This window comes from Podarcis raffonei, chromosome 3 (assembly GCF_027172205.1).
Source record: "Podarcis raffonei isolate rPodRaf1 chromosome 3, rPodRaf1.pri, whole genome shotgun sequence".
Classification (NCBI taxonomy): Eukaryota; Metazoa; Chordata; class Lepidosauria; order Squamata; family Lacertidae; genus Podarcis; species Podarcis raffonei.
Genome location: NC_070604.1, coordinates 38,834,811 through 38,855,504, shown reverse-complemented (window position 1 = coordinate 38,855,504; position 20,694 = coordinate 38,834,811). Strand labels below are relative to the sequence as shown.

At 39.8% G+C, this 20,694-nt stretch overlaps 1 protein-coding gene across 5 annotated transcripts in view; it reads right to left on the bottom strand.

Annotated features, from left to right (window-relative positions):
- ADGRB3 (adhesion G protein-coupled receptor B3) overlaps positions 1-20,694 on the bottom strand; it is a 453,891-nt gene that overhangs the window by 33,269 nt on the left and 399,928 nt on the right. For 4 of the 5 annotated variants that reach the window (XM_053381170.1, XM_053381166.1, XM_053381168.1 and 1 more), the window contains 6 exons: positions 11,186-11,336; positions 10,072-10,141; positions 7,903-7,969; positions 5,843-5,928; positions 855-953; positions 325-496 (listed from right to left, as the gene is read on the bottom strand). In XM_053381170.1, the coding sequence (XP_053237145.1) occupies positions 325-496; positions 855-953; positions 5,843-5,928; positions 7,903-7,969; positions 10,072-10,141; positions 11,186-11,336 (645 nt within the window). The remainder of the gene's footprint in view (positions 1-324; positions 497-854; positions 954-5,842; positions 5,929-7,902; positions 7,970-10,071; positions 10,142-11,185; positions 11,337-20,694) is intronic. The other variant, XM_053381167.1, reaches the window with a different exon arrangement.

Below are 20,694 nucleotides of genomic sequence, written 5' to 3'. Positions count from 1 at the left end.
TCAATTTGTTGGGCTATTGGGCTTTTTTTTCTTTTTTTGCTACATTTGCATCTGAAATCAATCAGGTTTCTCTTGACTTTAGCTCTGCCCAATCTCCACTTTGACTTTTCATTCAGTCCACTGGTTCTTTGTAGCTATGCATGGTGGCTTTTTTCCTCAATAGGCTGTCACATCTGTTTGTCACAAAAGAACATTGCTCAATTGCCCTGCTTTTGATCCCAGATTTTTCCTTGATATACAACTGAATTTCTGTGGAGCATTTGGTATTGCTGTAAAATTTCACAGTGGCACATGACAAATGCCATCGGGAAGTGGTTTCCTTACCTCCCTTCGGAGAATGCAGTGGACCATGACAATGACGAAGCCCTGCAATGAATCAAACACAGCAAAGAGTATCTGAAATAATATCGATCTCTTGTCAGTCATCGCCAGAACTGCAGACATCCAAGTCAGAGCCAGGAGAGGCAACACAACACAGGAACTCCAAAGGGATGCCCTAGAGAGTGACAAAGAGGAAGGAAAAGAGCAACAACAGTGACGTTGTAGAACCATGAGTGGACAATACAACCCTCTCTTCACATATATATGCAAATGTATAGATAACATATTTAAGGGTGGCAACTTGTTAGTTAATGTGAAGACCAATGACAAATATTTAGAGATCTATAAAGATTGATATTTTATTTTCTACATGTTACTCCAGTTGAATTAAAAAGTGTGGTTGCCATTTCTTTTCCTTTAAATTAACTATATTCAGCATTAGTTATCATAGTTTTTCATCACTGTAGCAACCCCGCCCCCCACATGCACTCTATAAGATTTGTAACAAGAAGATGTAAATGATTAGGACTAACATGGCATTACTGGCGGTGGTGGCTGACAAAGCTGTTGTTGAAACTACTCCACACTTGGCACATTTGAGCGTCAAACCGCTATGAGGCTCACTCATCTGACTGCAAACAAACAGAACACCCACAAAAAAGAACAAAATATTGAATTTTTTGTCACCAAAAAAGTCGCGACTGAAATTTAGCTTTTTAAATATGATGTCATGCAAGAAAATAAAATAGCAGGTAGACTTATTCAGAATTTACAAAGCTCTATTTGAATCATACATTGTTTTACATTTTTTAAATTAAAAAGTAATGTTATTTGGGGGAGGGAAGTTTCATTTCATGCAAGGCCTAGTTCATTCATTTAAGTCTTTTTTTTTAAGGCCCCTAGTGTCCAGAGATAAATGTCACTTAATAACACTGAAGTAAACAAGCACGTGCTAGTGTAGGACACACAAGGTGAGATCCCTCTATTCAGACCTTTAAGAAGACCAATATGCTCATGATCATTTATTCGCTCAGAATGCAAGAGAAAGACAAATTGCCAGGGCAGCGTGTGCGTACCTCTAATTAATTAAGAGGTGAACGAAGTTGGAAAATGACCACACACTAAGATGGCTCAGTCAATGTGCACTATGACATTGGATGAAAGGTTGAAGGAGCTTTAAAACAAGATAGAATAAACTCCTTCTTAGCTTACTCTAAATTTTTGCCAGAGGCTGGTCTGGATACAGGGTTTGAAATGTATGGAATTTAATGAAAGTATTATTTCAGGCTTGAAAAACAACATTTTAATAAAACACAGTACACAAGCATTAAGGTTAATAAATGTGTGTACAGTATATGTTTGTTTGTTTGTACAACACACTGTATCACAACATCGAACAACTGGTTCAGTTTTCTTGCCCCATAAATTATAACAACTGAATTGCCTGGCTATTTCCAGCCTTTCATCCATCCTAACAGTTTCAGTGCCATCTAAGTACAGGCTGGCTGCCAGTTAGCTATCAAGCTAGGCTTAAGGTCCTGCTATTAACATCTGAAGTCCTAACAGCTCCAGACCAGGTTACCTCTGAAATATGGCAGGCACCCGCAGTGATGCGCTTCCATTGCTCATTAAAAACAGGCATGTTTCCCCAAGTGTTTCCCTGACTGCTGATGCCAGTTTTCAATTATTCTCCTACTGTAATGATTATTTTTACTTTATGTTTACATTTCTATCCAAGGAGCTAAAGGTGGCCTGTTTGGTTCTCCCTCTCCCTGTTTTATAATTTGCAATATCTCTGTGAAATAGATCTGAGAGAGAGTAGCTGGTGCAGGGTCACTCAATAATGTTTTTATCATTTTACGGATATGTTTTATTAGTTATACAATATTTTATGATCACATTATTTCACTGTAGTAAACTTCATTGTGTATGTTTTTTCTTCTTTGATTAAGAGAGTGATGCATTACTTTATTAAGTGTATTAAATGCAAAAAGTAATATGTAGTGGAACGGTTTTCATTGACTGGCAGAAATTGCTGCAGATGAAATCCATGGGTGTCTGTCCAACAGCAGAATAGACTCCATTGGCAAAATGGATTCTGCTCCCTGCTGCAGCTCTACATATGCCCCCCCCCCAATATTCTCAGGAAGGTTTTCAGAACCTGCAGATTAGATATGGGGCAGGGCGCAGGAGGATTCGGGGCAAAAGGAGAGGAAGGAGGAGTCTTGCTGTGCAAGTGAAGTCTGCTCGTGTAATATTGGCTGTCACCCTGGATTTTTATAAAATGAAGAGAAAAATCTTATTACTCACCCCACCCCCTCACACCATCTGCCTGTGAAAGCTTACATGTACCAAACAACTCATCCTATAAAATGGAATTTACTATTGGAATAAGCAATAGATAAAAAAAATAGAGTGACCACCTTGAGTCCTGGGGTCCCTAATGTGATGGATGTGGGCACCATGGCAGCCTCAGACACCCCTTGGACTTTTGCAAGGCCCTGCTGCTCCTTCCATTTTTTATTTTTAAAATTGCAGGATGCTTCACGCTTTTTATTAACTTTGGGTAGTATTGAGCTGGCTGGACAGGGAACTGCAGGCTTGCAGTCACTCTGTCCTCTTATCTCCTTCTCCTCAAAATGCCTCAGGGTCCCAAGTAGGGGTGTTTTATCTGCTTTGTTTCCCTGTGCGTTTTTGGTTTTCCTGTTTATTTGGTGCATGTGTGTGTTTTGCATCCTTGTATTTTGTTTGGCTGAGAGGTGTTTTGCCAATTTCAAGGGAAGCTGTTGCCTGCCGCTTTCTCCATTTCATTTGTTTTGCAATGTGTGTAGGCCTTTGGAGCGTTCCTTGGTTGTGGTAGTGTTGGTAGTTTTGCTCATCACCAGATTATTTTGGTGCCAATAACAGTTTCTTAGATTTTCAAATGCGTTCCCAGAATCCAAAAGGCTAAGGACTCTTGGTGTAATGGCTCAGCTATTTTGAGGAATATGGCAAGAGGGATCAGCTTGCTTGAGAGATGGAGCTCAGTTTTTGTTTTTTGTTTTACATTCTGTCAAAAATATAGATGTAAATACTGTAGCCAAAATCCATATAAACACAAAAATCTATATAACTATGTTGATGTTTCATTTTATTTTGCACAAACAGGTTCTTGGAAATGAGAATGTTATGTTAATGTGTTTTTTTCATGTTGCTTTTTGGTGAAAGGCCCATAAAACAGCATACAAGAAAAATCAAATACACAATAAAAATAATTTAAAATTGTCTGGGAGATAACATAGTCCCTGAGAATGGAGGTTAGCCTTAGCTCAGAGTCAGCATTTGCTGGGAAGATTCAAAACTGTGGGTCTGGAAACCAAGCTTTATGAGGAACAGTTGAGGGTGATGGATATATTTAGCTTGGAAAAAAAGAGGCTGACAGGATATGATAGCTGTTGTCAAATTATCTAAAGGGCTGTCACATGTGAGATGGAGCAAGCTTGTTTTCTCCTGCTCTGGAGGGTATGACCTGAACCAATGTCTTCAGGTTAAAAGAAAGGACACTCCAACTAAACATTAGGAAGAACTTTTTAACTGTAAGAGTTGTTTGATAGTGCAATGGACTCCCTTCACTGGACTATCCTACATTTTTAAGCAAAAGTTGGGTGGCCATCTGTCATGGATACTTTAGTTGAGATTCCTGCATTGCCAGGGGGTTGGGCTAGATGAACCTCAGGATCCCTTCCAACTCTACAATTCTATGATTCCATGATTTTTTTATTCCACTCTGAGTATGACTTTGTCAGATACACCTCACTGTAGGAATAATTCTGGGTTCCATACAGACATCATGCAATTTCTGTTCCTGTACCGGAGTAAAGAGTGATTTTTATTTGGAGAATTTTTGGCCTCTTGAAGCTGTAAAGTGGCGTACAAGTATTCTAAGTGAACATTTTTAAAAAAAAAATGTTGAGAACTGTGCTGCAAAGAATTGCTTGTTTCTGAAACTTGGATCAAGCAATCTTAAAGAGATGATTATGTGAAAGCATTATGAGACTGGATCTTACCACCTTAAGGTATGTTATAATAGTCCATAACCGTTTGTTACATTCCTTGAATGAAAATGCATAGAACCCCTTGACACCGATTTTGCAATGTGAAATTGGCAACAGCTGCTTTATGGCTGCTGATTCACATAGCCTTATCTAGAGGATAACTCCAGCAATCAAAACCTGTGGTGTCTTAAGATTGGCAAATTTGCATGGACTAGAACCTCCTTTATCTGATTCAACTAATGGATATATACATACATATTGGTATTTTTGAGGGGATGTAAGTGGGACCAAATCACGTGTCAACAAGTCATGGTATAGTCTGCCTGTGAGAAACAGCTATTGAAGAACAGCTTTGGTTAACAGAGCAGTCTTATCATGCTAATTCAATATTCTTCAAAGGATGTAATCTTATCAAGATTAAATAGAGCATTAACAATCAATAATGAAATATCATGGAGTAGGATCTAGTCAGAGTTAAGCACATGTAAGTCTCACTGGGAGAGTTAAGCCCATGTTTAGATCTTCCCCACTGAATCAATGAACCCTGATCTAAGAGAATGTATGCTTGCCTGAATAAAAGAAGCTGAAATATTGATGATCAGCTGTTTGGTGGAGAAGGGAGAGCAGGGGTAACAGAATCTAGCACCCAGACCCTCTTCTGGACAGCCCCTAAGTTGTGGAATTCTCTTATCTGAGTGGTGTGTCTGACACCTGAGATGTATATATTTTAGGGCTTAAACTACTCTCTTAATTGATTTTAATATTGTATTTTGAAATTGCTGTTACCTGCCATGGGACCTTATGGTAAAGGATGGGTAGAGAAAATGAATAGATAAGCAACAACAGATTGGCAGGAATCCAGCTTTTTCATGGACTCAGGCTCCCAGGCCCTGTCTGAAAGGAAATGCCTCACAATTGCATGGACAGAACCCACTCAATGCAAAGAATCTCCTCTCGCAGACAAAAAAGGGGATCAATTTATAGAAAACCTTAACCATTAGCAAAGTAATATTTTGTTTGCCTGGTGTTATATTCTGATACTTTATTGTGGTGTATTACATATGCAAGCAAGCAAATGGTCCGCCTACCACCCATTTTATCTTAGGAATTACCTTGGGAAATCTTTTAGGGGAACATTCTAACTAAAGAGCATTACATAAGTCTGCGTCTCCATTCTGTACAAAGCCAATATTTTAGAAAGCCAATGAGTTTGACATGCATAATCATTATTCAGGCTTTTGACTGACTTAATACCACTGTACTTGTGTTTTATTATTTTACTGTTGCTCAATCACATTTCCTCAGTTTTGGAGATGAATAAAATTGGTTAGACAGCTTGTTAAACTATGAAAAAAAAAGATTCAAAGTGCAATCAAATAAATAGACATTTGGTAAACATAATATATACATAGAGACAAAATAAATAACTGAAAATAAGTAACAGATTTTCAGTAGGCCTGGGGGGAAAGAACCCAACTTCTGCTTACCCCGCTCTGTGTTTGAGTTTTTTATCTAGGATTCCATCTCTGGAAACAAGTTTATTAAACACCAGAATGCCAATCACCATGTTGACCTGTTAAATATAAAACAAACAGACGAAAACACAAACAGTCACCCCTTTAAGTGATACTGAATTAAGGACAGGGCAGGGGGGAAGATAATAAGTGTAGTGCAGCACAGGCAAAGGGAAATGGATGGCATTCTAGGGGGGGAGAAAAAGGGAAATGCAGGGCATTCCTGGTGAAAGGGAATAGTTTTGCTGGTATGCACCACTTCTTATATCTTATATAAATGCATCAGATTCAGAGGTGCCCCACTATGAATGGAAGGGCTCCTTTGGTAGAGGGAACTGTGATTCTACTGAAGCTCCCACCTAGAGGAAAAAGGTAGTGTGTCCCCCCCCCGATTCCTCCTCCTTTTTTGCAGGTTCCAGTCCCTTTTCAGACATTGCGGTGTAGGATCCCTGCCATCCAGAGCTGATTTTTGGAGCTGCAGAGGTAAGGGGGACTTAGAAAACAAAATCACTTCCACTCTCTTGCGAATGGGCTTATCCACTTCACCGACATCTGCTCTGCACAACACAGAATCCAACTCCACATCTGTTTCTATGGTCACCTCCAATCACTATTTTGCAGAAAGGATTAGACTAGGCATTTAGGTTTGTGATATAAGAGACTTTTTGCGGTAAGGAAAGTGATGGAGAAATGCACTAAAAAGTGTGGGATAACAACTGATAGATGGGAAGTCTGCACGAACAAATTAGAATTAACTATCACTGTCATATAACTTTCCCACAAACAAATCAGAACAATAAGCAGCAGTCACCAAACAACCTTTGTGCAACTGAATTAGGACAAGTGCTCAATGAATAGATTGTCTGGAGGGTCTCTCTCTCTCGCCACCCCCTCTCTAGACTACAGGAGTGCTTCCACAACCTTGTCTGAGTTTAAAAGGAAGGGGCTGATATTAATTGGAAGACACAGGCAAGTAGTTTGATCAGGCAGGTTGATGCTGATGACATTCAAATGACCTAGATTAGTTTTTTTGACTGCTATCATTTTTAAGGCATACAGCCAAAGTTGATGGGAAAATATGCATTTCTGACAAGAAGGCAATTATGAAAAGTGACATTGTTTTCTTTTGCTTGTATTACTGAAATGTTTCAGATACGATGGCTTGTTCCTTCTGCACTGTGTTAGTTACAAAAAAACAAAACCAGGCAGAGATATAGATTCTTTGAGGCTTCAAAGTGCTTCAGAGCCTAAATATAAGGTAGTTTCGGCTCAAAGTCAATTCACTTCAAAGGATTAGTAAGATTGGAGGCAGATCTGCATTCAGAATATTCAGAGGATCAATAGACACACAGTCAGCGTTTTCTGTTTTTGTGCACTGGGGGAAGGAGTGAGTATTAAGCAAGTAGGTGATTGTAAGCTTCTTAAATTAATTTTCCCCTCATACTTTCACTAGAGCTTATTAATTTGAAGGAATGAAGGAGGAGAGAATGTAAGTTTGCATGCTCTCTCCTTGCTTTTTCTGAATTTCACTACAAGGTGATTCTACTCTCCCCTTGCCCTGAGAAACCATACAAGAAGTCCCAAAAGAATTTGTGTTAACACAGCCATACTGGGACTGCAGGCTGAGAAAAGTTTGATTTTGTATTCCTTAAAGTTCAATTGTTGAGAATAATCAACAGTAATCAAACATGGGGCAAAATTCAGGGATGGTGAACTTGTTAGCTGGGGGCCAAATGCACCCCCAAAGCTCTCTATTTGCTTCTCGGAAATCTCCTCAGCCCACGCCCCCTCTGTACAGGCCACACCACTCATTGGCACACATACATCCCTTTTATAAATACAAGTGCACAAATTTAACATGTGTTAAGAGGGACAACCGCCCTTTAATCATCTGTGCATTTGAGCTACTGAAAGTATATGCAAAATAAGTTTGCATTCATAACTTCCATATCAGAATTTAGAACTCTTAACATACTAGCCAGTCAGTGATTATGTTACCATGGTTACTTAAAATAGGTGATTTTAATGTTTACCAAGACAACAGCGGCTGCAGGTCCAACAAAAGCATAGAGAAGTCCTCCTTCGAGAGAGAGCCAGCAACTGGAAATAACATTAGAAAAGAACTAATAAAAATTAATAAGGTTTATTATTTGTCTGTCTATATATCTGTCTACTGATTGTGGGGCCTCAGTCTTGGAATTATCAAAATGTTTAAGATACTTTCTGTTAGCAAAGTCACTTAAATAACACAGACAGGAGAGAAAAGAAATTCTAATTATATGAGGAGAAATAAACATAGATTTTGTCTCTCTTATTTTAGGCCTTGTTTATAGCAGGGTGACATTCAACCAAATTTACAGAGGAACAATTCTCTCATATCTACACAGCTAACCAGAAGACATGCTATTTCACTAAGTATCTGCTTAGTTACAAGCAACAACTCCCCCTCTTGGCTAGAAGACTTTAATAACAGAAGTAATCCTTATGTTCAAATGGAATGATCCCTGTTGCACTTCCAACACTTTCACAACAAACAGAAAACAGAGATTTATTGCACATGTAGGCCAACACACCCCAATAAATCAGGAAGTCTGAAAACTAGCCATTTCCAAGACTATTTAGCTGCAGTCTGCAATGTATCCAACCCTGCAGAATGCAACCTGTACTTGCTGTTCTACTACAAGGACAGAGCATATATAGCTGTAATATATTGTGTATTACTTAAGAAATATGAAACCTAGTTTACTTCTGTGTGGAAGAATATGTCTGAGAAGATATTGTGTTTCATGCTTGCTAAACATTTCAAATAAACTGTCCTTAAAAAAGTGTTTCTGCCAGTACTGAATATTTAGCATTTTTCATTCAGCAGTTTTCAAGTTACGGCACCATAGCAAAAAGGAAATCTACCTTCAAGGAAACTCTTTTTTTATGTGTGTGTGTGTTAAATGCTAAAATAGCTCATTTTAATACTGTTCAACTTACAATTCTAATGCTAATTTCTCACACTTTGTCGCATTCAAAGCATCTTCCAAGTATTTTTTCACAGACTGAATGACACAATTTAAGTATTTTTCTGTTAATGCTTCATTGATGTCTTGCTTTTCTATTGAAAATACTTCATGAAGTAGACACCAAGTCACTCATCTAAAGCTCCTAATAAGATGTAATGATTTTAATGGAATACATGTAGCACTCTCTCAAAATAAGGCGCTCTTAATCCATCTAAATTCTAAGTGCCTTTAGAGCAGAGCTTTCCAAATTTTTCATGTTGGTAACACACTTTTTAGATATGCATTATTTCGCAACACAGTAATTTGGTTTTACTAGCAAACTGGAGGTTGAACTAACCCCTTTCCAGCCCTAGGAGGAGTGTGAGGAGCGTTCACATGACCCATCTAATGTGTTGCGACACACAGTTTGGAAAGCTCTGCTCTAGAGAGCTGTTGAATGCCCTCCGTGCTCTGGGAACTTTAGCTCATTTGCCCAGCGTTTGCAAAAGGAATGGTGAAGTAACAGCTGCTTCAAGGCAGCTTTCCCAAAACTGTTGCCCTCCAAATGTTTTTGTCTGTAACTCTCATCAGCCCCGGCCAGCATAGCTCTGTTTGCTGGGGTTGATGGGAATTGCAGTCCAAAACATCTCAATGATCGTGCACTATATTCCTAAGCCACCTGTTTCCTACTCACTGGCATTCCCTACCCTGCCACTACTGAATCTCATTTCCTTTTCCATATCAAATCCTGCAGAATAGTTGTTCAGGGAGAGATAAATGAATAGGAGTGGATATGGGCACACCATGCCTCCTTTGCCGAACTCTTATTAATCATAGTAAGCTCTGGGAAGAAAGGGGATGGTAAATCCAAATTTGAGTAAGAGGCTGTTTGCTAGAAACAACTGAAGGAAGAGGCCAGAACAGGCACACTAAGGAAGAAGTCCCAGGGTCAGGTACTTCTGTAGTGCTCTGACAAGATGGAAGACAATTCCCCCATTCAATAGATAGCAATTTGCTATCCTTTGGTAGCTTTCTGCCACATTTCTCCTAAACTGGGCCTGCCCATTGTTAACCAGTGCACTTATTATTCACCTTTAAACAACTTCCATGTCAGCACAGAACAGTAAAAATACCCAAAAGCAGGTTGTACGATAAACAGGGATGGAGGAGCTGGCAGTCATTGAAAACGTTTATTATTATGGAGTGACTTACTAGTTACTGGTTCCGTATCCTTTTGTCTTGGTAAAACCTATTGATATAGCCACCACCAGTGCTGGTAGACCTGTAAGAGAAACCCCCAGTGATTAGCTTAGTGTCAGGCATGTCCAAAGTCCGCTTTGGCGGCCTAATCCGGCCCCTATGGCAGTTTATTTCCTGGGGTAAAATCCTAAAAACAAAGCTTAACAACTTTGGTCGGCCCCCACGGCCCTTCACTTCATCAAATCTGGCCCTGTTTGGAAAAAGTTTGGACAGAGCATGAGACTCTTAATCTCAGGGTCACGGGTCTGAGTCCTCCATTGGGTGAAAGATTCCTGAATTGCAGAGGGGTTGGACTAGATGATCCTCGTGATCCCTTCCAACTCTACAATTCTGTGATTGTATGATTACTTCCCTACACATTTAATGGCTGTTGCCACAACATATTTGTCAAGTCTCTAAGGTGCCACAGTGCCTTTGTGGTTTTTGCTGAAATATGGGCTACTCTTTTAGAATTTATCCACCAATCGTTATTCCTGTGAGCCACAATGCATGCTTCTTCTTATGGGATGTGAAAAACCACAGCTTACTATATTAACCTATAGAGATTGATTTCATGGGGGGGGGGAACCTTTTCACCAGCATGTAATGTTAATGCCCACTTCACCTACCAGGAGCTTGTCAACTTTTCAGCTTCCATCCCAGCATGCATCATTTTTATGTTGCTAAGTGACCAGTACATTTGACATAGTATACAACAAAGAAACCACACTGAGCTGTGATGTATTTCAGTAAAGGTCTTTAAAATAAAATAAAATAAAACATTGCTTGTGTTTTTGTTATTACCGTGCTTTACTGAGAATCTGCTAAAGGCTGTAAGTTATGGTGTGATAAACTCTCATAATCAATGAGACATTCATCACCAGCCATATCTTGAAGCAGATCAATAGAATTAAATTATATTCCTGCTTGCAATTCTATAGAAAATCTCCCAGTACTAATATTCGGTTTAGAAACCGTGCAATCTACTACCTGTCAGGATTATTGAAACATGCATTCATGTTCCAAAGGTTATCCGTGCATGAAACATTAAGCTGAAAAACATCTTAGCTGAGTCATATGAACTCACCCCATCCAAGGCATAAAAAGCGTTTCCTTATGAGTCGTGTCCTAATTTTTCCAGTAACAGCCATGTAAGACTGCCACGCTTCCGTCAAAACCCAACAAAATGAAGCTAAGAAGAAGAAATGTAAAAATGCTGTGGTCGTGGTACAGATCCCCTGCAGACAGAGCAAAAGAGAGAATGGTTGTATTTAAAACTCAGTGATAGTCAGTTAATCAAAGGACTGATAAAATTTCAACAGTTTGACTTCTACTATGCAACAAACTCAGCTTTTATACCAGAAAAGGATAAAATGTCTGACTACATGCATTAATGTACACTAATCATGTGTGGGAAGGAGTGTCTTCTGTTTGGAGCCGAGACTGGCCTCTTTGTAAACCATCCATGTCTCCAAGCAGTTTCCTTGTCCCCCCAGTTGGAAGGAACAGTGGTCATGCTGTCATCATAGGGAACATTGAAAGTACACTGCCCAGATAACAAAAGGAACAGGAAAATAAAGTACAGTACAATTTATAATCCCTGCATTACACAAGTGTGTGAATTAGGACAGGAAAATAGTGTCTACCTGGTGTGCACTTGTGTGCAAGAATTCCAACACATATGTGCAGGAATAATTTGCCTGAATGCTGCCTCCCATCACAAACTCCTTGCATGTTAAAAGACAGCCCATTGGGGGACAAGGATTTTGTCTACAGTGGAGTTTAATGTGGATTTGAAGCTGCTTGTGTCTCTATTTTGGGGGAAGAGCAGCGTCCACATAATGTCTTCCTTGTCCAAAAAGCAGCCCACAATTCCCACCCCTTCTAAATTCGGATGTTTCTGATCCTCAAATAATTTAATGAGGGAAGAAAATGCAGTACAAGATAGCACATTCCCCAATTAGGAATTCATTGACGCACATTGAGTGGGTAGGTCTCTTTAAAAAACCAAAAAGCGTATGATGGCATTTCTCTGGGCCACATTTATCAACACATTCCCTGCTTCCATTTTGTTTCTATTAGCCCAAAGGTAATAATACCACCTGCCTTTTTCCACCACTTGTAGTATTTGTATTTTTAAAGCAGCTCTTTTGCATAGCCCTGCTCTTGTTCTAAACAGCAGTATTACATTTTTAATGCCCTTGTAAGCGCAGGAGGCTGGAAAAGGAGAAGAAAGGAAGTAACAGCCTCCTGTGTGAGTGACTCCAAATCCTTTCCTGCCTTGAAGCAACACATTTATTTTAAAAAATGTTGGCTGCACTTACGGTCAAATCTGGTATATAAGAAAACTTGTATTTCATTCATATATATATATATATATATATATATATATATATATATATATACATATATATATATATATACCGTATTTTTCGCCCTATAGGACGCACCGTCCCATAAGGCGCACCTAGTTTTTGGGGAGAAATAAAGTGAAAAAAATTATTTCCCCCCCAGGCGCGGGGCTGGGGCAGGGGAGGCCCGAGCTTCCCCCGACCCCAGCCCCCAAACAGGCAGCTCTCTGCAAGCCATGGGAGCCCAGCGCTGGCTCTCGCTGCTTGCTGAGAGGTCCGCGAAGCTTGGACGCGCTGAGCTCATGCAGGCAACTCTCCGCAAGCAGCGGGAGTGCTCCCGCTGCTTGCGGAGAGGTCTGCGAAGCCTGGAGAGCGAAAGGGGTCGGTGCGCACCGACCCCTCTCGCTCTGCAGGCTTCAGCGAAAGCCTGCATTCGCCCCATAGGACGCACACACATTTCCCCTTCATTTTTGCAGGGGAAAAAGTGCGTCCTATAGGGCGAAAAATACGGTATATGAGAAAATGTGTGTGAGCACAGGTAAAACGAGTACCTGCATGCATGTGTACAACACACCTCAGGTTTCCAGAACTTATGGTGCATGCAGAAGTACTAATTGAGGTTAGGAGAGAACAGTGCTCAGCGCAAATGCATCTCATCAAGCACTGCCCACTAGTGTGGACAGGAAACACACAGAGAGACTTTGGAGGCATAAAACTGATAGTGCTCATGTGTGGCTAAAAATGCACAAACCCATGAATACGGCAACACCCCAGTGTGGACATAGCCTGGACATCTTTCAGACATATGCTAGTTCTGCTAACCATCCATGTTTAGTTTGAGTAAGAAATGCAGAAAAGGAGGTTGCGTTTTGTGTTCCTTTTGGCTACGAAACCTTACAAAACATGCATGACACAACAGCTGTAGAGCACTCTTCAGCTTTCAAATAGAACCAGTGCAAACCAACAATCCTAATAGTATCTCCCCCCCCCCCCCGACAAATTACAAGTGTACATTTGAACTCCAAAGGGGGAAAGGGCTAAGCTCCTTGCTTTATGGAGATTTCACTGCAAACTGCAAATAATTTCAACCCATGGAAAACCTCTTTATATATTCAGCTGCCATATCTCTATATATTTTGAAGTGTGGTTTACACAATGTAAAAAAACTACACCGTTATCTGGGTTATCCCCCTCCCTCCATGCATGTCGGTTTCTACCATCTGAGAGGCTCTTTGAAGCCATCGATAGAAGGCTCTCATCTGACACTGTACCACTTAATTAAACTTGACACAATGGCTCATATAAGTGAGCTTGACTTTCCTATTGGAAGTAAATTATGATCCATCATGTCCCTGCTTTGCATTCACTACAGAGCCCTAGATACTGGAGATTTCATAATATAATATCAAATGACATAGTAGCACTCTAGCATCAAAGTAACACTGGTAATTTAAAGGGATACACTGCACAGGTTACATTTCCTGGCAGCAAACAGTTGTTTGCAACAGACAAATGAACATTTAAAATTATTAAGTTATTAGTGTGGGATGGGTTGTTGATGGCTAGGAGAGGATATACTAAATACAATTTATCCCTCCAGTCTCCCATGTGTGTGGGTTAAGCAGAGCATTAAATTTCCATCCTTAGCAACAAAAATATAAGCTTTGGAACGAGGCTGTGAAGCCTTTCCTTTTCTGAGCAACTCCAGCTCATGAAAGGGAGCTGGATTCCCCCCTTTTTAAACCCCTCTTAACAAACAATCAGACGACAACTTAAAAAGGAAACTTAAAAATAGCCTTTGCTTACTTAACAGTATTGCATTGGATCACAGCAAACGCTGCAGAACTAGGCAGGTAAAAATAGTTCTAGGTTTCAAGATACTTAGTTGATTACAAAAATGGAGTCTGTGCTCAAGGACAGTGCAGACAGACACCTGCCCATAGCTGTCAACTTTTCCCTTTTCTTGCGAGGAATCCTATTTGGAATAAGGGAATTTCCCTTAAAAAAGGGGGAAAGTTGACAGCTATGCACCTGTCTGCACTGGAGACTTGGGAGGGGGGGAGAGAGAGGTGGCAGGAAGGATTAAATGTATTGGTTTTCTCCGCTACAGTAAACAGAGGAAATGACATCGCACAGAGCTCTCTCTCTACCAATTGCATTACAGTGGTACCTTGGGTGACAAACATCTCGGGTTACAGACCCTGCTAACCTGGAAGTAGTACCTCGGGTTAAGAACTTTACCTCGGGACGAGAACAGGAATCGCGCAGCGATGGTGTGGCGGCAGCAGGAGGCCCCATTAGCTAAAGTGGTACCTCAGGTTAAGAACGGACCGCCAGAACGAATTAAGTTCGTAACCAGAGATACCCCTGTACTATGGTATGAGTCTGCCTATCTAGCAGTACAGTTCTGTGGTTGTTTGCCCCTAGACTTTCTAACTGTTAGATATTTTGACTGCCAGTGTCCCACAATTATAGTCTTTCTTCTCTCTTCCCAACTCTGTATGCAGGCGACAGGCACTTATGTGGGGAAGGATTTTGCTGCCAGTGTTTATGTATGCAGAGACAAAAGTGGATTTGGCAATTTAGGCACTTATACTGAGGGTGGGGGTGGGTTTCAAGCTCATTTTTCAAATGCTTCATTTTCTGTGATCTCAAATCAGCATCTAATCCAATTCAATCATAAAGTGCTACTTGACTTCCTGATCTTAAGTATATAAACTGATGTACCTGCCTGCTATACTGGTGTTAAGAAGTTGCCTTGTCACAACACAGAAAGAGAGCAGAATTATTCCTAATCACAAAATGATAAATAGAAACAGCATAAAGGTGAAGGTAAAGATTACTAAAATACTTCAAAATATATACAAATCATTTATGCAAACTGAATGATATATCCATCAAACAGCACAAGTTTGCTCTGGATCCCAGATGACTGCAGCTAAGCACAAAAACCATATCTGTCCCATAATAAATGTTTTGGGCCTTTAGAGTGGCACAAGTCTCTGTTTTTGTTTTAAACAAAAGAAATAGCAGAGCTATCAAAATGCTTTCCATAATATTTTGTTGGTGAACAGTATTACAAGTCATAATGAAACCACAGAGTTGCTTTAAGTGAAAAGATAAACGGATGTTGCTTCATTTTAGAGCATCTTTGTTTCATGCAGAAACTTCCCTGTTCAATCTCTGATGTCTCCAGGTAAGATTGGAAATACCTCCTATGTGAAAGCCACTGCCTGTTAGTGAAGACATTACAGAGTCAGGCAGAATAAAGGTTCTGACTCAGTATACAGCAACTTCTTACAATCAGTGGACTGAAGTTTTAGGTAGCAAAGCTCACACCATGGCAATCCTCAAATAACTTCTCAGAGTTTAGACTTCATGGCTTGAATTCTAGAAGCCCACTGCATTACACAATGGGAGAGGTCACCATTTTCTGCTGATAACCTCCCTCCTGTATCTCCCCCCTCAGTACTGCATCGCATGACATACCGTCTAACTTTTTCAAGCCCCAAACTGGGATGCACTCTGAGACAAGTCTTGTGACCAGCGCTTTTGCACTTTTGGGGGGACTTTTCTGCACTTTTGGGGGGGACGAGAGCACAGTGTGAGAGCATGCAAGGTTGTGGCACCCCAAATGGCCCCTGCGATCTTGCGTAAAAAAATGGGATGTCCCTTTTTTTCTGGGGCACTTGGGAGGTATGTGTTGATCTGGAGTCCCCCTGCCACCCTCAGAAGCAGCTTTTCAAGGAGCGCCTGGGGGTCACAGCATGTGGGGCCATTGTGGGGTGGGTAGAGAAGCCGCTTTGAGCCATCAGAACTTAGCCTGTAGTTTAAAATCCAAACCATTAGTTTCAGGGCTGGTGAGCATATGATCTGAAGGTGTAATGAGAACTGCAATGTATAGTGGTTTGAGAATCAGGCTTCAAGTCTATGCAGAATGTTTAGCATGGCAATTTCTAAAAAGCATGCTATTTTAATCCCCATGAAATCAGGGACAAACGTGTTATTGACTTCGGTGATTAAAAATTTAGGCTCAACACGGTGTACCTGCGAATGCCGGCAGTGACAGGCAGGGAAAAACATACTATGCACTAAACCTACTAACTGGATTATTTTCAGTTACAGGAACAGACAGGGGAGAATAGAAGAGAGGAAAGTTATAGCATGCATATTGATCTTCAGAAGCAACCACAGTAGGTAGTTGTGGAATCAAACTCTATTACCATTCATCCTTATATTTAACAGCTTCAGCATGCTATCCAATCATCCCATTCAGGTTGCTCGCCTCCTCCCCTTGACTGGGTAAAATATTGCAGTATACAAGATTGTCCACATGAAAAGATGGTTTTGAAATCCAACCAAGGAAACAAAAATCCCAACCATGTAAGTATACTTGAGCTACTAAGTTTATGATGGACAAAAAAGAATTCAGCGTTTAGAGCAAATGCAAGTTGCAGAAGATAACACTTAAATTCAGATGATTAACAGTGCAATTATTTTACTGCCCACTCAGAAATAAGTCCCATTGACTGCAGTGAGGCTTATTCATAGGTAGATGGGTACAGGACTTTAGCCTAAATGTGTGTGTGTGTGTTTTATTCCCCTCCCTAAGTAAATTTAAAATTACATTTGGTGGTCAAACTTGAAGCTTTCCTTGTTAGGTCGAATTGCAGTTATAAAAATGAATGTATTGCCAAGAATGTTGTTCTTATTTCAAGCATTACAAATAATGGATAAAATGGACTGTTTCAAGAAGTGGCAGAAAGATATATCTAAATTTGTCTGGCAGGGCAAGAAGCCCAGAATTAAATTTAAGATATTAACGGATTCAAAAGAAAGAGGGGGGTTTGCCCTGCCAGACTTTAAATTGTATTATGAAGCGGCAGCTTTCTGCTGGCTAAAAGATTGGCTGCTTCTTGAAAACACAGACATTTTGGACTTGGAAGGTTTTAACAATATTTTTGGGTGGCATGCATATTTGTGGTATGACAAGGTTAAAGCACATAAAAGTTTTAAAAACCATATTGTCAGAAAAGCACTACTAAATGTTTGGGTCAGATATAAAGATTTGCTGGAAAATAAAACCCCAAGGTGGTTGTCGCCAATGGAAGCAAAGGCAGTTAAAAAGTTAAACATGGAACCGAAGTGGCCAAGGTATTGGGAAATCTTGGAAAAGGAAGGGGATAAATGGAGATTGCAGAGTTTTGAAAAACTAAAAGGGAAGGTGAGAGATTGGCTGCATTATCACCAAATAAATGAAGTGTTTAAATTGGATAGTAAAACTGGCTTCCAGGTGGAAAAATCAAAATTAGAGATCGAACTGTTAGAATCCAGTACTAAGAATTTGTCAAAAATGTATAATTTGCTGCTGAAATGGAATACACAAGATGAAACGGTTAAATCAGCTATGATTAAATGGGCTCAGGACATTGGTCATAATATTTTGTTTGCTGATTGGGAAAAGTTGTGGACCACCGGGATGAAGTTTACGGCATGTAATGCCTTAAGAGAAAATATTATGAAAATGATATATAGGTGGTACATAACCCCAGTCAAGCTTGCAAAGATTTACCATTTGCCTGACAATAAATGTTGGAAATGTAAAGAAAAGGAAGGTACATTTTTTCACCTTTGGTGGACGTGCCCGAAGATTAAGGCATTCTGGGAAATGATCTATAATGAACTTAAAAAGGTATTTAAATATACTTTTCCCAAGAAACCAGAGCCCTTTCTCTTGGGTATTGTCGGCCAGGGGGTGTCAAAGACAGATATAACTTTCTTTATGTATGCTACAACAGCAGCAAGAATACTCATTGCAAAGTACTGGAAGACACAAGATCTACCCACTCTGGAAGAATGGCAGATGAAGGTGATGGACTACATGGGTTTGGCAGAAATGACGAGCAGAATCCGAAACCAGGGAAGAGAAGCAGCGGAAGAAGAATGGAAAAAGTTCAAGGACTATCTAGAGAAATATTATAAAATTAATGACAGTTAGAATGATGTTGGACTAAAGTAAATGGTTACTATTAGTAATGGTTAAGACAAGGAGAATAAGGATGATTAGCTAAAATTTATAGTAAAATAAGGGAAGATTTGCTGAGCAATTGATTAGAATTTGGAATACAGAAATGGGAGGCATGAGGAAGTCGAAGAAGAAAGGTCTAAGAAATTAGGATATGAAATGGTACTTGTTTTCTTTTTGTTTGTTTGTTTATGTTTTGTTTTTGTTTCTTGTTTGTTTATGTATGTTTTGCTTGTATGATTATAAAAATTGTTTAATAAAAATATTAAAAAAAAAAAATTACATTTGGTTTTCTTATGAACAATAGAAGTGTGTGTTGGTATGCGGGAGAGAAATCCAATTCTGGATTAAGTGAACCCTGTTACATAGGCTCTGGAGCTCACTGTCAAGAATGTGATTGTGCTTGGATCCCACTTGTGGGTTTTCCCACAGGCATCTAGTTGGCCAGCAAGTGTGAGAACAGGATCTGGACCAGAAGGCTCATTGGCCTGATCCAGCAGCCTCTTCTTATGCTGTTGTATGCTGTTGTATATAGTTTAAGCTAACACACCATGGCATGCCTGCTGTGGGATCATCTCAGGATCTGCTCCCCTTCCTTAAGTTCAGCAGAAAGGGAAATTTCTGGAGATAAATTCCTGTTTTATGCATCTCCTGGAGGGTGGGACCTTGGGACAGCATCTCCCCTGGACGGTATGTAGTGTCCAATCATGAAAATCCTCTCCAGGAGCAGTGTCCTATTCTGAAGGTTCTAGAAAGCCTTTTGGAAACTATACAAGAACTAAATATTCTTCGTTCTGGAGGGCTTTTGTTTAACTTGTCAGATGGTTAATGGGACTGTTCATAAATGTTGCTGGTCACTTTGAGGATTCTAGGTGCAAAGCAGGATGTAAATCTAATAAACAGCATTCAGCGCATGCGTTAGGGCTGCAGTGCAGGAGTTGGTGATAAAGATACTCAATGTCATTGTCAGACAGTGGTCACCTCTAGTCTGTATAGTCTTGCATGACCTTTTTCAGTTACAAAACACATAGCCGTTTTCTGATTAAGAAAGTGATGGGGAAATGTGCTGAAAAGTTTGGGGGATGAGCAAATTCTTAATGTATAAGCACTGCACAAGCAAATTCAGGATGAATGCTCATTGTCAAAGCTCATTGTCATAAAATGTCATAAAATGAACGAATACACAACAGCGACTGGAAATAGCCTAATTTCCTTTTACTCTGTGGTGTTTTTAAAAGGTCTTAGTCATGCTTGAGACTTAATAAGCTCTGTTGAATCAACATGCTAACAGTGAGTGGAGAGTCTAGGGCATCATTTGATGTCACTTGCTGAACGATTATACTATGCTGGTGCAACTTGGTGGATTGATGCTCCTGCATTGACAATACGTGCAACTACTAATATATAGCACAGAAATGGATGGACACCGGATGAGGTGGGGGCAGAATTCATGAAAAAACCTTGCTTATGGGTTGTATGGTAAAAACATGTTTAGTATGTATGAGATTGCAAGTCACTACCAGGAATATTATGACAGTGGAAGCACAGAAATTCAGAGGATACCTGTGGTTACATGCTGTAGCTGGGGCATAAATATTAGGAATTCATTTTGCACAGTTATTATTTGCCTTCCATGGCAGATTTTGTAAATTTTTAAGAGTATTTTTATATTGCAGAGTTTTGCGGCAAGAGAGCTCTTGCCAATGCAGAATCCTTAACTGAAAGATCACCAAGGAAACCTATTCTGTGTGAACAGAACACTGATCATGTTGAGAAAAGTACACACTCACTACACTGATATAAGGAGAGAAATAAAGACATATATAGTTATGGAGAAAATTGGTCTCTTTAATTTAGTCAAAATGTTCTATTTCCACACACATGGAATGTGAATACCTGCACAGTACAGGTTTGAATAAGAGTTACAATGGTTGGCTTGGATTTTTCAAAAAAGATGATCTCTCAGCACTCTGAAGTAATGGAATATAATGACCTCCCTCACATAATTTATATGAAGCTGGATGTGATGGCGAATAATTCTAAAATGAAAGCACTTTGTGCACAGTGAAAGTGGTATAAAATTAATATTAATAGCTGGCATTGGGTTACTATGTGCCATGTAGAAGTAGCCTTTAGCAGTTTGTATTTCTGTTCTTTCAAATGATGTAGAGCAGAACCTAGAAAGTTGTGGCCTACCAGAGGTTAGGTAAAGGTAAAGGT